This window comes from Piliocolobus tephrosceles, chromosome 13, assembly GCF_002776525.5.
Source record: "Piliocolobus tephrosceles isolate RC106 chromosome 13, ASM277652v3, whole genome shotgun sequence".
Lineage (NCBI taxonomy): Eukaryota > Metazoa > Chordata > Mammalia > Primates > Cercopithecidae > Piliocolobus > Piliocolobus tephrosceles.
The window spans coordinates 14192989-14213861 of NC_045446.1; the positions used below are offsets into that span (position 1 = coordinate 14192989).

The 20873-nt window shown below is 48.4% G+C and overlaps 1 protein-coding gene across 3 annotated transcripts in view; it reads right to left on the reverse strand.

Annotated features, from left to right (window-relative positions):
• DTX4 (deltex E3 ubiquitin ligase 4) overlaps positions 1 to 15791 on the reverse strand; it is a 35480-nt gene extending 19689 nt beyond the window's left edge. For all 3 annotated transcript variants that reach the window (XM_023215526.3, XM_023215524.3, XM_023215525.3), the window contains exons 1-2: positions 15565 to 15791; positions 5952 to 6675 (exon numbers count right to left, since the gene is read on the reverse strand). In XM_023215526.3, the coding sequence (XP_023071294.2) occupies positions 5952 to 6675; positions 15565 to 15775 (935 nt within the window). In that variant the 5' untranslated portion in view covers positions 15776 to 15791. The remainder of the gene's footprint in view (positions 1 to 5951; positions 6676 to 15564) is intronic.
• Positions 15792 to 20873: the final 5082 nt, after the last annotated feature.

Genomic DNA, 20873 nt, shown 5'->3' on the forward strand with positions numbered 1-20873 from the left:
GCCTTTGCATATGCTGTTCCCTGTACCCAAAATGCCCTTCCACCAGACAACTGCTTAGTTTCCTCTTACAACTCCTTCAGTCCTGGCTTAAATCCTACCTACTAGGTGAGGTTCCTGAGACCATCGTATTGAATATTGCTACCCACCCCTGCACCCCAAGCCAGGACTCCTGCTCTACTTAGGATCCTTTAAAAGAAATTATTGCTTATTATGCCACCTTCCAGAATCCAGGCTCTACAAGGGCAAAATATCTTTGACTGTTTTGTTCAGAGCCAGGCACTAGCAGGCATTCAATTGATATTTGTTGAAGGAATGAAAACACAAAGAAGCATGTTCAAACCAGAGTACACACAAGAGTCACCTAAGATGCTTTTAGAAGGACAGAGTCCCAGATCTAGACCAGAATATCCACCAGTGGAGCACAAGAAGTTGCATTTCCCAAAGCTCCTGAGAGGATGCAGATGTAGCAATCCCCGGCCCAACATTTGGAACCACTGCTAGAACAGCTGTCAAGTCTCCTTTTCCCTGAGACATATATAGATATGAGGCAAAGCTTCCTCCCCTTTCTATCCTTTTCCCCAGCAACTCCAGCCAGGCTGGAGAGGAGATGGCGCAGCTGCCTGGGAAAGGCGCAACCCCCCACAGCGCTGACTCGGAAAATATGGGACACATGGGGCTGGGTCTTGCGCCATCCTTTCTGCCACCCACACTCCTGCAGCTGGGCTTGGAGAGGCTAATGGACCCGGTCACAGATGACTCCAGGAGGCAGACAGCCTGCGAAGCCAGTAGCTCTGCTGTGGGGGCAGGATGGTGCTGGGAAAGCAAGAGGAGGGAAAAAAGAATATCTGTGTATTGATTTATCCATCCAAAAAGTGTTTATTGAGCCCTACTTTGTGTTGTTGGCTATTCCCAACACTGGGGGTCAGGAGTGAACACACAGCTCATGGCCCTTCTTCACTCACATGTTACAGTTGCCAACATTTACAAAGCTCACTTCCTCCCAAGAGTGGCTCCAACTGCTCACAGCACATAAACCTGTCTAATCCTTCCAACATCCTATGCAAGAGATGCACTTATTAACACCATTTTAGAGACAACTACATTGAGGCACAGAGAGGTTAAGGAAACTTGGTAAGATCACACAGCTAAGCCAGAAAATCTGGCACCAGAGCCCATTTACTACGCTGCGCTCTTGTGTTTATGTAATCCTTGTAACATCCCACACTGTAAACATAGACCAGAAACTCAGAGAGCGTAATGAATAAGCCCACCATTGGGAATGGGGAAAGCTGCAACGGGACCTCCACGCCAAGCAATGGGGTCTGTCTCTTCCCCTCATGTCTGTAAGGGAGGTGCTTCCCCAGCTCTAAGCTACTGTGAGCCTGCCTGGGGCTCTGTCCCTTCCCAGGGATGACGACATGTGCACCAATGCTGGGAGATGGATGTGAAAGAACAGATGTGGGGATGGGAATGTTTGTGTCTCACCAGGCCACCCAAAGCCACTTTTCTTCTGAAACCGTCCCCAGGATCAATCAAACCAGGATGGGAGGATGGAAGAGAAAGCTGAATACAAAACAAGGGCAACTGGGCCAAGAAAAGAAGAATGGATTTGCTTCTGGACTCTGTGACCTGCTCCCCAGGGCCAGGCATGGTATGGTGGACGGGGAGTCAGGAAAATCAGGTTCACGTTCCATCCCTGACAGGAGTTTCTCGCTAAGGTAGTTAGCTTTTCTGAGCTTCAGTTTCCTCATCTGTAAAACTGTGAGGGTCTTGGGTTAGAAGATGCCAGGGAAACTGGTTGACAACTTCCCATCTCAATATCTGAGAACAAGGTGGCCACCCAAGCCCTGAGTCCCCCACTTACGGCAGATTCTCCCCCCGCCAGCTCTTTCTGGAGAGGTCTGGGGAAAAGACCTGGCTTCCTGTGTCCTGCTCCCAGCTCCCCAGCAGGGGGCAGCACTCAGGGCTCAGTCGTGCACCTGCCTTCTCCCTTGCCATCTCCAGACCCCCCACTCCAGCTGATAAGTAGCTGTGATCTGGGTGACAAAAGCCACCTTTGTTCCCATAAACTGGACTGGCAGGTTTCCACACCCAATCTGGCGAACCAGGAAATAATCCAATTCCCCGGAACACCGCACGTCTCAGGCAGCTCAAGAACTCAGGGGCAAGTTCTGGAGAGAGGAAGGGAAGGGCCTGCATGTGGACCTGGGACACACAAGAAGACTGTGGGTTCAATAGGTGGGAGAGATACATGTCCCTGCCACTTGAGGAGAGGAATGACACGGTAGGTGGGCTTGTCACTGGGCTCTGGGAAGGAGGGGCCTGGGGAGAAGGGGGGATATTTGCTTGTGAAATCCAGAACGGTGTAATGGAAGGAGCTCTGCACTGGCATCAAGGAGTCTGTTTTAGCCCTGCTCAGCACTGACCTGCTTTGCCTTTGGGAGAACCACACAGCCTCTCTGCGTTTTGTTGACCATATCTGAGTTACCACAGCTGAGAACAGGGCATCCTAAATGTCTGCCCCACGGCAGCCCTGTGAGGATTTAGCAACTAGGTCAAATAACTGTGTAAACAGCTGAGTCCTGTGCAAGTTTGGGTGATTGTTTATGCTTTTACCTCCCAAGTATAAAAGGGGCATTGGGCTGAAGAAAGACGTTTTCTGCTCTAATGTTCCAATTTTCTGATTTGATTCTTGAGGTCATGGGTATCAAGCATAAAGTTGAGCGCTGGGTAGTACTTGAGACGGTTGAGTTGGCAACACCTGATCTCACCTCCCCCACTATTACTGGTTAAACCTTGGAGAACAGCCCATCAAGTCCCAGCTGGTCACACCCTGTTGGGGCCTCAGCTACAAAAGCCTGAGTTCTCCTAGAAAACAGCAACCCAATGGCAGGCACGCATCTCACATCCTTCAGGCAACTCCATCAGCCAAAACTGTCTGTCCTAACCGCTTCTTGGCCAATCAGAAGACACCCTCTGCCCCCATTCAGTTGGGCTGTTCCCCGATATGCAGGGTCCAAGGTTTTGTTTCTGTCGCTAAAACATAAAACTAAGACAAGAGAAGAGAGCTGGCAAGGTGGCAGAGAAAGGAGTTTTGAGGGAGGGAGGATATCTCCGCAGGCACCATGACGAGCAGCAGTGTTTTTCTCGGAGTTATGCACCAGCCCAGGAATCCTCCAGCAGGACAAGGATCTTGTCTCTACGGCAACTGAGGCCTAGCTGGAGACAGAGAATCCTCAGCTCTAGAGGAGGGGGCTAGAGGGGTGGCGCTTGCCTCCACTGCACAGCCCCCTTCTTGCTTCCCTTTAGAAACCCCCTGTTTCTGTCTCTGAATAATTCACAGGATCTTTTGTTCCTGCCCCCAAACCTTTCTCTTCATCCCACTCCTCCCGCCCTCCCTGGTCTTCCTTTTTCCGTGGGAAAGTTGCTGGAAGAGGTCATGGGCAGAGAGGGGGGGGGAAGGGGCCCTGCAGCGACAGAAGGTCGATGGCAATGCCAGACAAAGGGAATAAACACGCTAATTAAATGGCCAAGAAAGGCTGGAGGAGAAGATGGGAGTGGGGGTGAGGGAGGTGGTAAGAGGTGAAAAGCAAAGGGCTGGAAGATCGAGAGGAGTAGGCAGGGGCCTCCCTCGTCAGGAAAACAGAGTAGAGAAAAAAAAACAACTTGTGTCTCTAGCCCATTTGAGACTGTGCTGCCCAGACCTCCACCCATTCTCTAGCCCCAATTCTATTAGCGGGCAGAGGAAATAAAGAAGATAGATAAACTGCTGACTCCACTCCCTCATCAAGATTCAAAGCCACCTGGGTGCCTCTCCCTCAGTGATGGCATGAAGTCACTTGGCATTTGTCAAGGGCACCAGAGACAAGGTGGGATGTCAGACTCTACTCAGCTTTGACTTCAACTACATGGATACCTGTTAACAATAATAACAGCAATCACAATGACAGCAGCCTATACTGACTGAACTCTTATTATGTGCCAAGTACTGTGCTAAGTCTATATATTTAGCATGTCATTTGATCCTCATGACAACTGTAAAAGGAAGTTACTATTACTATCCCATCTTATGGGTGAGGAAACTGAAGACGGGATGCAAATCTTGTCCCAAGTGACACAGCAAGGCACTTGGGTTCAAGCCCAGACAGTCCTAGTTTCTGGAGGACGTGTTCTTATCCAGCACAGGCCCCCAGGATGGTGCTGTGTGAAACTGGGGAGAAATTAAGCAGTAGCAGGGTTTAGCCATCCATTCCCCGCTCCCAAACACTTCTGCCATCTCAGGGGAAGTCATGAAAATCTCATGCATCTCGCCAGCATTTTGCCTTTTATAGACTGCCTTTGTGTACAATGAGGAGCTGGGCTTTAGCCAAAAGAACAGTGGATCAGGAGACCAAAACCTGGGTTCCAACCCCTACTGCATAATACATGAGCTCTGTGTTTCTCCTTGGGAAATCAATTCTGAGCAGGATGTCTGTGCTTAACACTTAGATCACAGAGTAAGAGAACGCGCTGCCAACGGGCCAACTCCCTTAGTGGAGATTTTCCCGATAACTCCACGGAGTAGGTAAGGCCACTGGATCTTGCAAAGATTCTGTGGCTTACCTCAGTGACAGCGGTAGCAGTAGGGGCTGGGCCTCTGGATTTCCAATCCAGCACTCCTCCCACCCTGTGGTGTACCCTCCTTCATTTCTCCTCCCAGTGCCAAACCTCTGTGTGCAGGGACCCAGCCGAGTATCAAAACAACCCTCTTAGAGTGGCCTGGACTTTCAGACTTAGGCACCCAATGCAATCGAAAACCATCCTGATCACCTGGGATCAGGGGCAACAAGGAGAGCCAGGCCTCTCTGAAGACAGAAAGGGAAGACTGGGTGGCTGTGAGATGCTAAGACACCAGGGGCTGGCAGGCAAAGGTTGCAGCCACCATATGAACCTGGGTCACTTCAATTTTATGCTCAGGAAAATCAAGAACATAAAAAACAATACAAACAGGACCTACAGCATCAACAGGTCGTCGCAGAAATAACTGAGACAATGTATGAAAAGTGCCTGGCACATAATAAGTCATCACTAAAAATAGGCCAGTATTTCAATCTGGAATCACCTCTCTGGCTTCCAGAGAGACTACAGGAAAGAAACTCTCATTTTGCACCTACTGAACGCTGGGCATTGTGTAGGTACTTGGTAGAAGAGGAGCACAGCAGAGTCAGAATCTGGGCTCTAGTGTCAGATGTCCTAAAGTCTGAATCCCATTCTCTGCCAGTGATTAGCTATGTACCCTTGAACAAGCAAACATCTACTGTCTTCACCTATAAATGGGATAACGCTTACTTGCCTACTTCATAGAGGTGTTGCAAGGATTACAAGAGATGATAAGACCCCAAACTATAATACAGTGGGAGTTCAATTAATGTTGCCTATTATTGCTTAGTAGGCACAATCTTATTTTTTCTTTCTTTCTTTCTTTTTTTTTTTTTGAGACAGGGTCTCATTCTGTCACCCAAGCTGGAGTGTGGTGGTACGATCACAGCTCGCTGCAGCCTTGACCTCCTGGGCTCAAGCGATCCTCCAGCCTCAGCAGCCCAAAGTGCTGGGATTACAGGTATGAGCCACCACGCCTGGCCACAATCTTCTTTAAGCCTCACAGCCACCCTAACAGGAGTATTACTGCCAGCATTTACAGATGAGAAAGTTAGGACGCCATGATGTTAGGGATCTGGTCCTAAATCACATGACTAGTAAGAGCCAGTCTCAACCAGAGTCCAGATCAGAGGCCGAGCATCAAACCCTCCCTCATCCACCACACCATGCTGCCTTCACCTGCAGCCAGGGGTCAGCACAAGATGAGGAGAAGCTTAAGTCTTGGCAGCCCCTCCTTCTTCTGATCCAGAAGATCTGCTGTAGCCTATCTCTGCTGTGAGTAAATGCTCTGAGGCAGCTGTGGAAGCACCTACCCAGAGGCGATCAGCACCCGGGACTGGGCAATGGCCAGTCGCTGCAGGTTGCTACGATTCAAGGTGGCCAGGGCCACCCTTCCGGTCTTGCCGTTGGGTCCTGGGGGGCTGGCAGGAGAGCCCACGGTTGTCCCAGTGGGCATGCTGGAGGCTTGTCTCCGGATCACCTGTGATGGGGCGGTCTTCACCGGGCCTCGAATGGTGCCTGTGCTGTCCAGTGGCTTGGCCCCAGAGCCTGGTGGTGGGGGCAGCTTGACCACTCCAGGAGGGGGCAAGTTCTTGCGGGTCACGGGCGGCTGTAGGGGTCCAGTGCTGCCATTGACCACGGCTGCCTTAACACTCATCACCAAGACACACTGGGGACAGGAGCAGGGGGACATGGGGGGCGAGGCGGCTGGCCCAGGGCTGACTGGCCAGGACTGAGCCTTAGGCAAGGTCCCCGTGACCATGGGGTAGATGAGGTCGAGGCGCCGGCGGACGCGGCGTTGGCGCTGGGTCTGACGGTTGATCTGGCCCATGGTGTTGAAGTCAATGACGTAGCTAAAGCCAATGGAAGTGAGGTCGATCCAGGGGTGCTGCTTCTCATAGGCATGCTGGATGGTGATGCCCACTTCCATGTCGTAGGGCGTCCAGGAGCCATTGTCGTTCTCCCACTCCCACACCACGCCCTTCCCAGGGGCTGAGGAGGGGTCATAGTAGTTGCGGCGAACTGGGCGGAGAGTTCCTGCCAGGGTGGGATGGGGAGAGGTCAGAGTCAGCATGCAATTACATGAACGGCATGACATTCACAAGTCATGCCATTGCCATAATGGCAAACATTCAACAAGTCCTACTGTGTACTGGGCATGACACTGCCTGAAGTGCCAGGTTTGAATGAAACTCATTTCTCCCTTTAAGACGTCTACAGTCCAACCAGGGTAGAAGCAGATGAGTTACGACATGAAGGATATGGCTGGCAGTGTAAGGTAGCAGAAAGACTGCCTCCTGGTTTGTAGTCGGGACAACTTGGTTTGCAGCCAAATTCATTCCATTTACTAGCTATTATAGAACCTCTTAGCCTCCCTTTCCCTCCTGGGAAACAGGATAACTCCTTCCTAGAGTTTTTGTACAAATTAAATATGACTCACTTATTTATCCAGCAAATATGTATTTGTACATGCCAGGTTCTGGATTTCATGTGAACCCTATGAATGCACTAAGGCATGAAAAGCCCTTGGCACACAGTAGGTGCTCATAATGATCATATTCCTTCTCCTCTGTTCCTCTAAACGCTCTTGTGCCAAGAGTCATGAGGAAAAGAATACAGGGCTGTGGAAGCCTAGAGGACTGAGGGAAGACTGCCTCCATGCGGGAAGGCTGCCCAGAAGTGGCTGTGAGGGAGCTGGATCTCTACACATTTATGAACGCTGTCAAAAACAAACAAACAAACAAACAAAAAAAAAAACGGTGTGTTACTATGAGGAGATGAGAAATCAGGTTGGGAAAACGCTCTCATATTTCCCAACATTAAGTCTTATATCAGCAGCAAAAGTAACATTCTCAATGGTCATGAGAATAATTTTACATTTATCTGATGTCTTTCTTTAAGAAGCTCAAACCCTCCTAAAGATAGGATTGTCTTAATTTTGACAGTCTCACTTTGGGGCCAGGAAGAGGTCAGGGTTATTACACGGTAATGGTACAGCAGATATGAACTGTCAGGACTGCAAGGGAACTGAACCTGTAACTGTTGCCTCTTTCTCCCTCACTCAAAACCTGAATCCTGACCCATTCTCAACCAGGGCTCATTTCATGGTATCAACATTAAGGCTAAAGATGCCTGGCTCAGGGTAGGGTGGGGAGGTTGGGGAGGGCTCCTGGGATGCTGGAATCTCTGCATCTGTCAGCTTAAGCTCTATCCATCAAAGTGGTGAGAAAAGGCTCCCTTCACCAGCCTCTGACCCACCCCTCCTGCAGCCTAGAGGGATATACCAAGACTGGGGACAGAATCCCATTCAAGGAGGGAAGAAAAGAAACAATGGCTATTCAGGCCTTTGCCAGGGTCATAACCCGTCCCCCACCCCAACTCCAAGCCCCTTAATGACCCAAACATCAACATTCAGAGGCACAAGGGAGAAGCAGAACAATCCCCTATTCATCACCAGGGCCTCTGCTGGGGACCGTTGGGGTATCTGGATGGGGGAGCAGGGGAGGGGGAGGCGATAGTTCTCTGGTTTGTCTCCATTTCCTTCCTAAGTGCCCAGCTTGCTCGGGGCAAAGAGTATGGGCTTTGGAGCCAACAGGAGTGGTTTTGTCCCTTCCAGCTGTGTGATTAAGCCTCAGTTTCCTCATCTGTTTGAGTCCCCCGGTAGCGACTTCAAAGGGTGGATTTGAGGATTAAATGAAGAAATGAATATAAAACTCAAAAATAGCACCTGTCACCATGGCAAGAGCTCAGTGAAAGTTTGTGATTATTATTGTAATTTATTTTCTATTATATGTCTAAGCAGGATGGAGAAGCCATGGGGAAGGTTTAGCTCAGGGTGTGTGTCTGTATGTGTATGTGTGTGTGTGTGTGTGTGTGTAGGGCGGTAGGGGGGTGTAAGAAAGAGAGAGAAAGTTTCTATATAACTGACACAGGATTTTCTTCTCAGTCACTTTGCAAGCCAGGGACCTCTGGCTGGCAACACCCTGCCTAGGCCTCACTCCGCCACACAGTCTGCTGCAGGAGATGGCAGGAGATGCCCTGCTCACTCTGACCACCTGGGCCAAGTTTGGCTGCACACCAGTTCCTAAGTTCTTGTCCCATACCCAAGAAGAATGAGGATATGCTGACAATCGAAGAGTGAGCAAGGTGGGGAGTTTTATTGAGCGATGAAACAGCTTTCAGCAGAGAGGGGACCCAGGGATGGTCCCCCTACCCAAAATTGGGAAAGTCCCTGCAATGTGGCTGAGTCCAGGGCTTTTATATGCTCAGAATAGGGCAGGAGCAGGCTGTAGGTAGTACTGGAAAAGGCAACATTTGATGGGTTAAAAGGCATTATTCAGAAAGAATCAATTGGGAAAGGGTAGGGAAACAGGAACAGAAGTTCTCACACTGGGTTGCGGGTTTCATCCTGGACCAGCAGTCCAGTCTTTCAGCCTTCAGGCTGTTTTTGGCTTGAAGGTAGGGTTTCACTGGAGACCTGCCCCTATCTGCCTAGTCATTTGGCTGCGTTCTGCTGCTCTCAAATTGGTATTTGCACAATCTTTATTACTTACAAAGCACCTCACATATCCCATGTAAATTTCATAGCAATCCTAGAAATACCTTTCACAAATGAGGAATTTAAGTTTAGAGAGTTTAAATGGCACTATTTGATATTCTCTCCAGGGTGGCAGGGACGGTGCAATTAATCCCCTCACAGATGTGCCTAAAATACTTTTTTTTTTTTTTTTTTTTTTAACACAATACCGTTATCAATCCTGGAGATGCCTGAAAGTTGTCCCAGAACTTCTGGAAACTACGCCATGGACCTATAATACAGGTCTTTCTAGGTTTGTTTTCCTCAGTCTCTGTGCTTTCTTCTATTCCTGCCTGACAGAGGCCCCTTTTAACCTCGTGCATTCCCCCAGAGTTCTCTGACTCCCTTCCCCACAATTCGCTAGGTCCCTTCTACTGAAATGGCCTCCTTTGTCATTTTTACCTATTGAAATTCTCCTTACCATTCAGGTCTTAAGCCATTCTCCAACCATTTCTTAAAATGTTCTCCCAGCCCAGGCTCCACCCTCAGGAAGCCTGAGCTGTGTAGTTTGACTATGCTGATGTGCACCAATGTTTCATCAACACTTTTCATACCAGCCTGCCTTAAGCGGGGGCAGGAACGCCACTGTGGAGCTCTTTGCATTCTTAGTGCCTAATGCAGTGTCTGGCAGTTGCAAGGGCTCCACAAACTGCTGAGACTGATTGAAGATTTCTGGCTACTTTAATATTTAATCATTTATCACATATCACTGAGTACTCATTAACTGCTATGGGGAATGCAGATTCAAGCATTCCTCAAGTAGCTTTCAGTCTAAAACAGGGTTGGAAGACAAGTGTGTGAATGACTATTTATGAGGCAGAACGTATCACAAGGAGAATGCCAACAAAATGCATGTTGGCAGGAAAATCGACCACGTCCCCTCCCTGCATAAATCCCTTCCATGACTTCCCATTAGGTTGAACTCTAAATCCCCCCACCCACCAACATACATGGCCCCCTCATAGCCTAACTCTGCACATATCTCAGCTACACTGGCCTTCAATCTCTCCTCATTGCTAGGCTTCTCTGATTCTGGGCCTCTTCACAATGCTGGTTCCTCCCCAAAACTCTCTGGCATCTTTTCCGTAGCTCTTCCTACAGGAAGAGCTTATTTCTTCAAGGAAGTCCCCTAGGCAGTCCTGGCCAGGTCAAATTCTCACTCCTTTTAAAAAATTTAATAGCACTCATCTCAACGTGCAGTTACATATGTATTTATGTGTCTAATTTGATGAACATCTGTCCCCCTCACAGAGAGTCCTCCAGACTCCCAATCCCATGAGAGTGGGCATCAAGGCGTGTGCTCATAGTGGTATTCTCTGTGCCTGCATGTCCTCGACACCCCAAAATACTGATTCAATGAATGAAGTAAAGATAGTCTGGAAAGCATTTCAAGCTGTGGAGAACATTTTAAGAAATGAATAACAAATGGCATGGGCTCGTATAACAAAAATAATTTTGACAGGTAAAAATGGCAAAGGACAGTGTTTCAGAAGAAGGGACCTCAAGGCTAGTTGTGGAGTGAAGTGTCAGAGAACTCTAAACGAATGCCTGAGGATAGAGGTGGCCTCTGTTTGGCAGATTGGAGGGAAATATAAGGCATAGAAGAAGACAATCCTGGAAAGATATGTAAGAGCCAGAGAGGGTATGGAAAGCCTTAATTTGCAATCAATGAAGAGCCAGTAAAGTTTGTTAAGAAAAGAGGGGCCAGACCAGAGCCATTCTGTCCATTAGCTCCAGGTGAGTAGAAAGGTGTTGGCATAGAAAATGAAACGAAGGTGACAAACTGGAGAGACCTTACAGAGAAAAAAATGGGTAAGACTTGATCATCAGTAGCTAAATGCTTTCCAAGTGAGGTTTGAGGATTGCCTCCATCAGAATCTCCAGGGGTACGAATGGAATCAGCAATGCCCTTGAGACCTACAGGCCAGCATCTCCCAGGCCTGGGTATGGGAATCTGCATGTGAATGGCCAACTTGGGTGGTGCACAGGTACACTCAAATTTCAGCTGCTGGGCTACAGGGCCTATGTGCCTGTACCTATTAGGTGCCCAAATGAGATTCTAAATGACAGAATGAGTCAAAGAATCCTGGGCTTGGACCATGGGAAAGTGGTAAAATGGTGTCAGAGGGATGTCAAGAGGAAGAGCTGGTTTTGGAGGGAAAGTTGTTGAGTTCAATTCAATCCTAGAGGAGAGTCAGAGATAACATGCAGACCTCAGAACCAAAGTGTTGAGACAACAGACATGGTGGGATTTTATTCTCTGATTATTTTTCAGAGACCACCTTATTTTGGATGTGCTAGTTCTCAGCTTTTCTAGAATCAGGACTATAAACCAGATAATCTGTGAAGTAATGCAAGGAAAAGGGCTCCAGTAGGATAGGGACTGAGGATGTTCATAAACTAAGGATGAAGAAGGAGAGAGAAAGTCAGTTTTTTACTGATTTTCCACCTGCGTTACAAAGCACCCAAAATCTTTCGGCTTCTGGGAAGTGGAAGGCAATGCCTTCCAGGCATGCACTGAGGTCTCTGGGACATGTTACACACATCCATGTAAGTGACTCACTGCCCACAGGGCATGCACTATGTCCAAGAAGTCTCAGGCCACTCTTACCAGCATCCCCTACGCCCACCAGAATTTTCCACGAGGACAAAGAAACATTTGGATGCGCTATTATTGCTATATCCCACGTGTCTGGAACAGTGCCTGCGCTAAACAGTTGCTCCATAACTATTCACTGAATGAAGAAATAGGACATAGGGCACCTAATTCAGAATCTCAGCCCTGCCATTGACTAGTTGTAAACCCCTGAGCAGCTTAATCCTTTCAATTTGTTTCCTTACTTACAAAATGGGGATAATAATAGGTTCTTCATAAGATTGTTGTAAGGATTAAACCATTGTAACTACCATGTGGTCATCAGGATGCCTGCCTCCTCCACTTCTATGCTAACATAGGGTAGGGGGTGTTGGGGGGGGGGGTGGCTAAAACTCAGTTTCTGTCAAATCATTTAATTCAACCCAACCTCTTTCTCTCCATCTGACACTTCTTACCACTTTAAAAGACATAAAGAAGGCAACACTTGCACAGGAAACTCTGAGCTGGAAATAACTCTCCTTCACCCTGTGCTTAGCAGTATCATCACTGGCACAGGGACCAACCCATTCACCTGTTGATGTGCATGATGGGAGGAAAGAAAAAGAGGGAAAAAGAAATCTTAATGCTGCTCTTCATTCTAAAAAAAGAAAAAAAAAATGAGGCCTGACCATTTAGAGACTTGCTCAGGGGCGCGGAGTAAGCAGTGAGCCTGGAATGAGAGCCACAGTTGTTTCTCCCCACTCTCAGCCTGGGTCTTCCTCATCCTGCTACTGAAACCCTGGAGTTGGTAGGATCAGGCGTGTTGAAAGGTACAGGGGGAAGTGATGCTGAAGTAAAGTTCTTCAGTCACTGCCCTACAACAGAAAAAGGGCAACCCAGTCAAGGTAAATGATGGCAGGTGGAGAAGGCCTCACCGAGGCTTTTGGAAATGGCCAAGAGCCAGTCCCATCTATCTCACCCCATCTCTTCCCTTCTTCCAGATTCTCTAACCCAAAATGCCTAGAGGAGACTGGCATAGAATGCAAATAAGAACAGACCCCTAGGTGGTCTGGGGAAGGAGAAGGGCCCAGGGCAAACAGAGGCGGGCAGACGGGTGTCTGCAATCTCCCAGCCATCTCCCTGGAGACAGGCTAGATGAGGTCAGGAGCCCAGGCAAGTGGAGAGCCTGAGGACTCTCTCAGCAGCAGAGCAAGCAACTTCTAAAAAGACAAAGCTCTCATGTCAGGAAATGTCCCCATAGAGGAGGCAACAAAAAAGGAGAGGAATCGCCTCTGGGCAGGGGACTTCCAGCTCTCTTTTGTTTGTGGGGATGTTTCTGGTTCCCAGCTTTGAATTATGGCTTAAGGATGGTGGGTAATTTAATTAAACATTGCAAGGGCTTGGCCGAGGTTGCCTGGGAGCCACTGGTTTAAAGTTCCTACCCTGTCATGGCCTCATCAATGAGATTGAGAGAAACTATGTGTGTGTTGGTGGAGAAGGGAGAGGAGGAGGCTCAGAGCTCAGAAACCCAGAGATTCTTTTATTCTTCTTTGACAAGTGCCCTGACAGACCCAGCCTTTCTGGGAATTCAGCCCAGTGTCTGAGCACCCAGCACAGGGCCTGGCGCACAGGAGAGAGGTACTCAGGACGGCTGACTGACTCTCGCAATGAGTGGATGAAACCACAGCAGTCTGGTGATAAACACACCCTGGAGCAGCCTTTAAAATGATTCTGAGCAAGTTCTCTGCCTGAAGTTTAAAGTCCAGGGAGCGCCATCCTCTGACTAAATTGCTCATCACCAGGCAGTACTCAACCTGTCCTCAGGTAACAGTGATCAGACCTGGGAATCGTAGCTTCTTTCCTTCCACCCAGTTTTCTCTACAACTTCACTTCTGTAGAAAGGGTCATGAACCTTTGTAGATACTTTGCCTATCCTAAGTCCCACCAAACACAGATTCCACCTGTGCCCTTCCCAAATGTGGGAAAGGGGCTGAGACCTTTCTGTCACAAGGGTGGTTTTCCAAATGCTGCAGAGATTTAGTCTGAAATAGAAAAGCTAAAACCTGCTTTTTTTTTTTTTTTCAGGACTGGAATCCCCTGTTAGGTGCTTTAACTGCTGGTCTCTCTCTCTCTCTTGGTCCCACCTCCATGGCTCAGCTCCCCCCAACACACACCCCCTCCATCCTCACCTCCTGACGCCTCCACCCTCACCTCCACGACCTTTACCCAAGTTGCACAATGATGTTCTCTCCCCCTACCTCAGCCACACTTAATCCTCTTTCTCAATCTCCCCACGTTCCTCTCGTTTCTCTCCTCCTCCCAGTCTCCCTCAGCTCCACACACCGTTTAAGCCCCTCCAGATTCTAACACTTCCAGAATCCTCTCCCCAGAAAGCTCGCCTCAATCAGTCAGTGTCTGCAGAGTCCTTGGCAAAGGGGTTGCTGGGAGTTATGACTAAAGATGGGGACATGAGGGTGGAAAGATACCCCTTTCCCATGACAATCCTAATTAGCACACAGGATGTGGGGGCTTTCCAAGGAAGCGGAGAGACTCTGCTCTAACAGCTGTTCACTGGGGAGGGCCTCTCCAGTCATCTTCTCTACTTCCTCCCCAGCACACCGGCCTTTCCAGGCTCCTCCGTTACACTCTTGGGAAAGCCGAGCCAGAATTCCAGAAACAATGGCCCCCTCCCCACCTGTCACTGAAGGAGACAGAAACTCGTCCCAGGTCATCGATTAAGCAAGGACCGGGCAAAGAGGGGCAGTTCTGCTCTCCCTCGGGCAGAACCCTCACTCCCCACCCCCCACGACCCCATCCTGGAGGCTCCCTTCCTGGCTCTGACCTGGAAAGGCAGGTCAGCTGGGAAGCGGGTTTGTGCTGGCTACAGTGGCAACTTGATTCTCATGAAAAGATAGTAGTTTGGCGCTCCGGGAGACCAAGGGTTCCTTACGGGCTATGGTTTTAAGAGGAAGCCTGGGGACAGTTTCTCCTTAGGAATCTGCCTCCTCCTCCTCCACAGACAAAGGGAGCGGCTTCCCTGCCATGCATTCCGAAGCCCCGAGCCTCCCCCTCCTCTCTCCATCTGCTCGGCCTGTTGCTTCCGCGCTTGTAGTGTGTAGCAGAGGCATTCGGCCAATGCCACGGCGTCCAGGGTACCCCAGCCCCAGTCTCTCCTCCCAGGGAGCCCGGCGCTTCCCTTACCCGACTGCAGCGAGAACCTCCGGGGAATCCCTTCTTCCTCCCCTAGTTCCCACATCCAGGACCCAGCTGCCGGGAGGCATCCCACACAGGAGACGCAGAGGCAGTGAGATCGGGGGTGAGGGGACGTGTGGCAAGCCCCAGCGTGCCTGAGGCAAAAGAGGGTGAGGTCAGCCGAGGTGCCGGCCGCCACGGGATGAGGGCAGGACGCCTTTGCGAAGGGCTGAAATTACCTGTAGTCTGGGAAGACCCTAGAATTTCTACATGGAAAGACTTAGGGCCACCAAATGCTGAAAAGAGGGGGTGGCATGAAAGGGGGTGGGGAGTGGATTCTTACCGACTAGGTTGAAGCTGGGTTTGCAAAACCAGAACACCAATACTACTTGCATGGACGTTTAGAGGGGAGGGAGGATTCTGCGAGAATCCAGGGGAGTGAATCGTCTCCCACTACCTCTTGGTGACACTACTGCACAGAGGTGCCGACTAGGTGGCCAAGGTGGGTTCACAGGGAGGGAGGTACCTTGGCAGGTTGGGAAGGTGGGAGCAAGCGGGGCAGGGGCAGGGGCGGCTGGCTTACCCGTGTCTTGGCGGAACTGGTTCATGGACTGCAGGTCGATGATGTAGGGCGCGAGACGGCTGTCCACCTGGCCCAGCACCACGCTGCCCCCCGCGCGGGGGCCGGCGCGGACCACCGCCTCAATGTGGTGGCTCACCGCCGGGCTGTAGGGACGCCAGCGGCCGTGCTCGTTCAGCCATTCCCAGACCACCACCGCCGAGGCCAGGAGCATGGCGAGCCCGGGGCTGCGGCCCGAGCGCCCGACCTCCTCCGCTTCCTCCTGCGCCGCCGCCTCCGGGCCTCGACCGCGCCCCCTGCCCTGCGCCCCCCCTCCGCGGGCAGCCTCAGCTCCGGCCCATGGGCTCCTCCCCAGCCGTGCATCCACCGGGGCCGGGACACCGGGGCCACCTGGCTGGGACCGCGCGCCGCCGCCGCCGCCGCCGCCGGGGTCCGCCGCTGCTGCCGCTGCTCCGTGGGGTCGAGTCGCTTCATGCAAATGCCCAGCTCTCTGCAAACAGGCCCCCGCCTTGCAAAAGCCACTCCGCGGGCGCGCGGCCCGAGCCCCGGCGGCCGCGAGCTGGGGCTGACGGGGAGGCGAGGACCCAGCCCTCGCACCAGTTGCGCCTCGGGCTCTGCAGACGCCGGGGTGGGATCTCGCCGCACTGCCGCGCTCGGAATGGCACGCTCTGGTCCCCTCCCCTTTCTCTTTCCCTCCCCACCCCTTCACCGCACGAATTGCAGTAGCCGCCGCGGGGAGAGCTCCCCCTCCTTGTGGCTCTGTTCAGTCCCTTCCAGAATGAACCGCCCCTCCCAAGCGGGGCGCTAAGGCAAACCCGCGCCCGCGTGTATTTCCCTGGTTCCCTGATGCAGAGAAGCGACCCGCCATGACACGGACCCGGGACCACTACTGTCGCCCAGCCGCAACTTTGCAGCCTCCTTCCCCAAAATGTAATTTTCTCTCTCTCTCTCTTTTTTTTTTCCCTTAATGGAGCATGATCAGTGTCCGCAGCGCGAACTGAAGACACGCATTGTCTCGGGGCTTGCGCACGCACTGGCACACTCACAGTCGCACACACGCGCGCGCACCCCCACGCCTTCCTTGCCCTGGCTCCTATTACCTCATCCGCTCCAGCATCCTTAGCTGTCAGTCAAGAAAGCAGAAGCCACGCCCCCTGCTGCTCGGGCGAGTGCCCTGGAGCTTACCCGCCGCCTGCTGGCCTAAAGTGTCGTGTGTCGGCCAATGGCCACTCCAACCTCTGCTAATAGACCCAGTCCAAAGGGATGCAGCAATTTGGCTAATGATGGATTTCTATTACCAGTGTAGAGAGCAAATGTGGTTTTTCTGGCCAGATTCAACGTACTAGAGTCAGGAAGACGCATGTTAAATTAGTTTTATCTGCATCGTTTCTGTAACTAAAATTATGAAACACTAGGACAAACACAAGCTAGACTTATTTTGATCATCAATAGTTAATATGGAAAATAACTTTAAATAGGTAGGTTCTGACTAAAAGGGAATATTGAAATCAGGATTATGCATTATCCTTGTCAAAGAACACAAATTTTGTTTTGTTGAGATTGCAAACCACATAAAACAACGAATTGAGTCTATCAAGATCCAAGATATAGGATGTGGGAAAGTAAAAATAGATTATGTGTTAGAGAATGGGATTGTGAGTCTTTTGAAATAATCAATTTTTAAATAAATATCCTAAGACCCTTTTATGTTTTAGAAGAGTTGCTTCCCCCTCCCTCTCCTTACAGCTGTCCTTTCTCCAATTGTTAGAATTTTCCATCCCTCTAACCTTTATCTTTCTCCCAACAGAGTTCCAAATACAAAGCAAGAGAAAAAGTGTGAGATCTGTTCTTCTTCAGGCCTCTAAAGGCACCAGGCTCAAGGGACCTCTGAGCTTTTTTCTTTCTGGTCTTCTTGCACAGCTTGACTTCCAAAATGCCTAGTCAGCCTCTCCCTTAATTGGGGACTGTTCCTAATCCAACCCAAACAACACCACTCATTAAAATGTCGAGTTTCAGAATTAGAACAAAAAGAAAACAAGCTAAGGATACCTCAATTAATTCTATCATAGGCCATTATTATTACCATTTTACAAATGACAGGACTTAAGGAATTTAAACTATTTGCCCTAGATTACATATCTAGTTAGAGGGGAAGCAGGTATTCAAAATTTAGTTGGGCTGACTCAAAAGAAAATGCCTGTTCCATAGCATGTCCTATATGACACAGAGGTGGCCCAAAAACAGGCAATGTAGAAGTGTCTCAGTGTGAAAGAAGGGAAGGGAGAAAATGGTGGTAGAATTTTCTGGAAAAGAAACAAAAGTCAAACTGAAGAAAAAGTAATTTAAACATTTATTGGGCTAGTTTTATTTGTAGTCATAAAAATGGAAAGTATCAAAACTCAGGAAACTTTCTTACAGTCTTGGTAAGTATGAATCAAAAAGGGAAGAGTAATGATTCAAGGGGATATTGGAAGAACCAGTGAAAATATAGTACCTGACCAGCTAAGCCAGAAATTCCCAGGTGAAAAAAACTCTAAACTAGATAAGAGGGCTACTAGCAAATGTTAGATGAACTGTTTGAAAGACGAATGGAAGGTCGAAGGAAACTGACGCCTACCTGCCTATGTCCAGCCTAATTTTGTATCTGGTCTTCTTGTATCTTCCATGTTAAGCACAACAGAGTATTACAGCAGAATAAAAATATCTTATGACATGTGAGAAGGTTTGTATGTAGTCTGATTCATTTGCAAGAGGAAGTGAATACACACACACACACACACATACACATATCCACACACGAGAGGGGTCTTCAAAAGTTTATGGAAAATGCGTATTATGAAAAAACTAGGCAGGTAGTTCAAATTTTCTTTTGCACCCAAATAAACTCATACTAACTTGTATGAGTTTTTGAGACCAAGTCTTGCTCTTGTCCCCCAGGCTGGAGTGCAATGGCGCGATCTCAGCTCACTGTAACCTCTGCCTTCTGGGTTCAAGCGATTCTCCTGCCTCAGCCTCCCAAGTAGCTGGGATTACAGGCACCTGCCACCATGCCTGGCTAATTTTTGTATTTTTAGTAGAGATGGTGTTTCACCATGTTGGCCAGGCTGGTCTCGAACTCCGGACTCAGGTGATCAGCCCACCTTGGCATCCCAAAGTGCTGGGATTACAGGCATGAGCCACCGTGCCCGGCCAACATTTCATTTTAGTATCCAAACTATATTCCCCAAATTGCCTTCTGTACCCATAAGTGGCATAAAAATCTTTAACCAAATGATATTCCAAATTTTTAATTTGAACATATGGTGGCTATAATAAAACCTCACTAATTGAGACTATGAAGCCAGTTTTGAACTGTTCAAAGGTACAATTTGATGATACTTCAAAAAAGGTCATTATTGTCTAACACAAAGGTTCAGTGAAAAAGCCACTTCTCTTCTTTTTCTGTGGAATGTTCATAGACAAAGCCCCCCCCCCCTTTTTTCAATTACCTATTATAATGTGATAAACCACCCTAAAACTGGTGGCTAAAAACAGCAGCAAGCATTTATTTTTCAAACACATCTGCACTTTGGGGAGGGCTTCCAAGGACAGCTGGTCTCTGCTCCACACAGCATTAGCTCAAGGGAGCTCTCAGGAAAGCAGGTGGCTGGAATCATCTGTAGGCCTGCTCATTCGTGAGTCTACTGCTTGATACTGGCTGTTATCTGGGCACTTAGCTAGGGCTATCAGCCCAAGTACCTACACATGGCCTGTCCATGTTATTGATTGACATTCTTACAACACAGAAGTTAGTTTCCAAATAAATGAGAGGCAAGAGAAAGAGCCAGGCAGAAGAGGCATTGCATTTTAATTTTTTAATTTTAAAATACTTGTAAATTCACATGCAGTTATAAGAAACAAGACAGAGCCTGTGTATCCTCAGCATCCTATAATAAATACTCTAGGAAAACTATAGTGCAATACCACTGCTGATACTGACACAGATAAGATTCAGAATGGTTACAATTCTGCTCCTTTATTGATGCAATACCATTGTGTCACACATTATACAATATACATTTTGTATACAATATTACATTTTCCGCACCACAAGGATTTCTCATGTTGCCCTAAAAGGTCACACCCACTAATTCCTCCCCACTACCATCCTGTCCATAACTCCTGGCAATAACTAATATGTTCTCCATGTTTATGATTTTGTCATTTCAAGAATATTCTGTAAATGGATCATAGAGCGCTTAATCTTTTAAGACTGGCTTTTTCCGCTCAGCATAACTATCAAAAGATTCATCCAAATTGTGTGTATCAAGAGAAGTTTGTTTCTTGTTATTGCTAAGTAGTGTTCCCTAGTATCCATGGATCATCTTACTGTTCATCCATGGAAGTTCATGTAAGTTGTTTCTAGTTTGGGCTCTTATGAATAAAGCTGCTCTGGACACTCTCATCCAGGTTTTTGTGTGAACATAAAGTATCCATTTCTCTGTGATACGTGCCTAGGAGTACAATGGCAAGGTCATAGGGTAGTTGCATGTTAACTTTTTAACAAACTGCCAGTTTTCTAAAGTGGCTGCACCATTTTACATTTTCACCAGCAATATAGCCATGATCTTGTCACTATATCTTCACCATCATTTTTTGGTCAGTATATTTTATTTTAGCCATTTTGGTAGGTGTGTAGTGTTATTTCATTGTGCTTTTAATTTGTTTCCTTATTGACTGATAATGTTGAACATCTTTCCCTGTGTTTATTTGCCATATATGCTCTTTGATATCTTTTCAGGTCTTTTGCTGGTTTTTGTTTTTCATTGCTGAAATTAGAGAGTTCTTTTTATATTCTAAATATTGGGCTGGGCACAGTGGCTCAAGCTAGTAATCCTTGCACTTTGGGAAGCTCAGTCAGGAGTTCAATTGCCTGCGCTCAGGAGTTGGAGATCAGCATGGGCAGCATGGGGTAAACCCTGTCTGTACAAAAAATACAAAAATTAGCTGGCCGTGGTGGTGCGGGCTTGTAGTCCCACCTACTCGTGAGGCTGAGGCTTGAATCTGGGAGGCTGAGGCTGCAGTGAGCTGTGATGGTGACATACTCCAGCCTGGGCAACAGAGTGAGTGAATCCTAGTCTTAAATAAATAAATAAATAAATAAATAAATAAATAAATAAATACTCTTAATGGATATATAGTTTGAAAATATTTTTTCTCAATCTGTAGCTTATGTTTTCCATGCTCTTCATAGCGTCTTTCACAAAACAAAAGTTTTTTCATTTGATAAAATACAACTTACCATTTTCTTTTTCTAAATGGCTTCTGCTTCC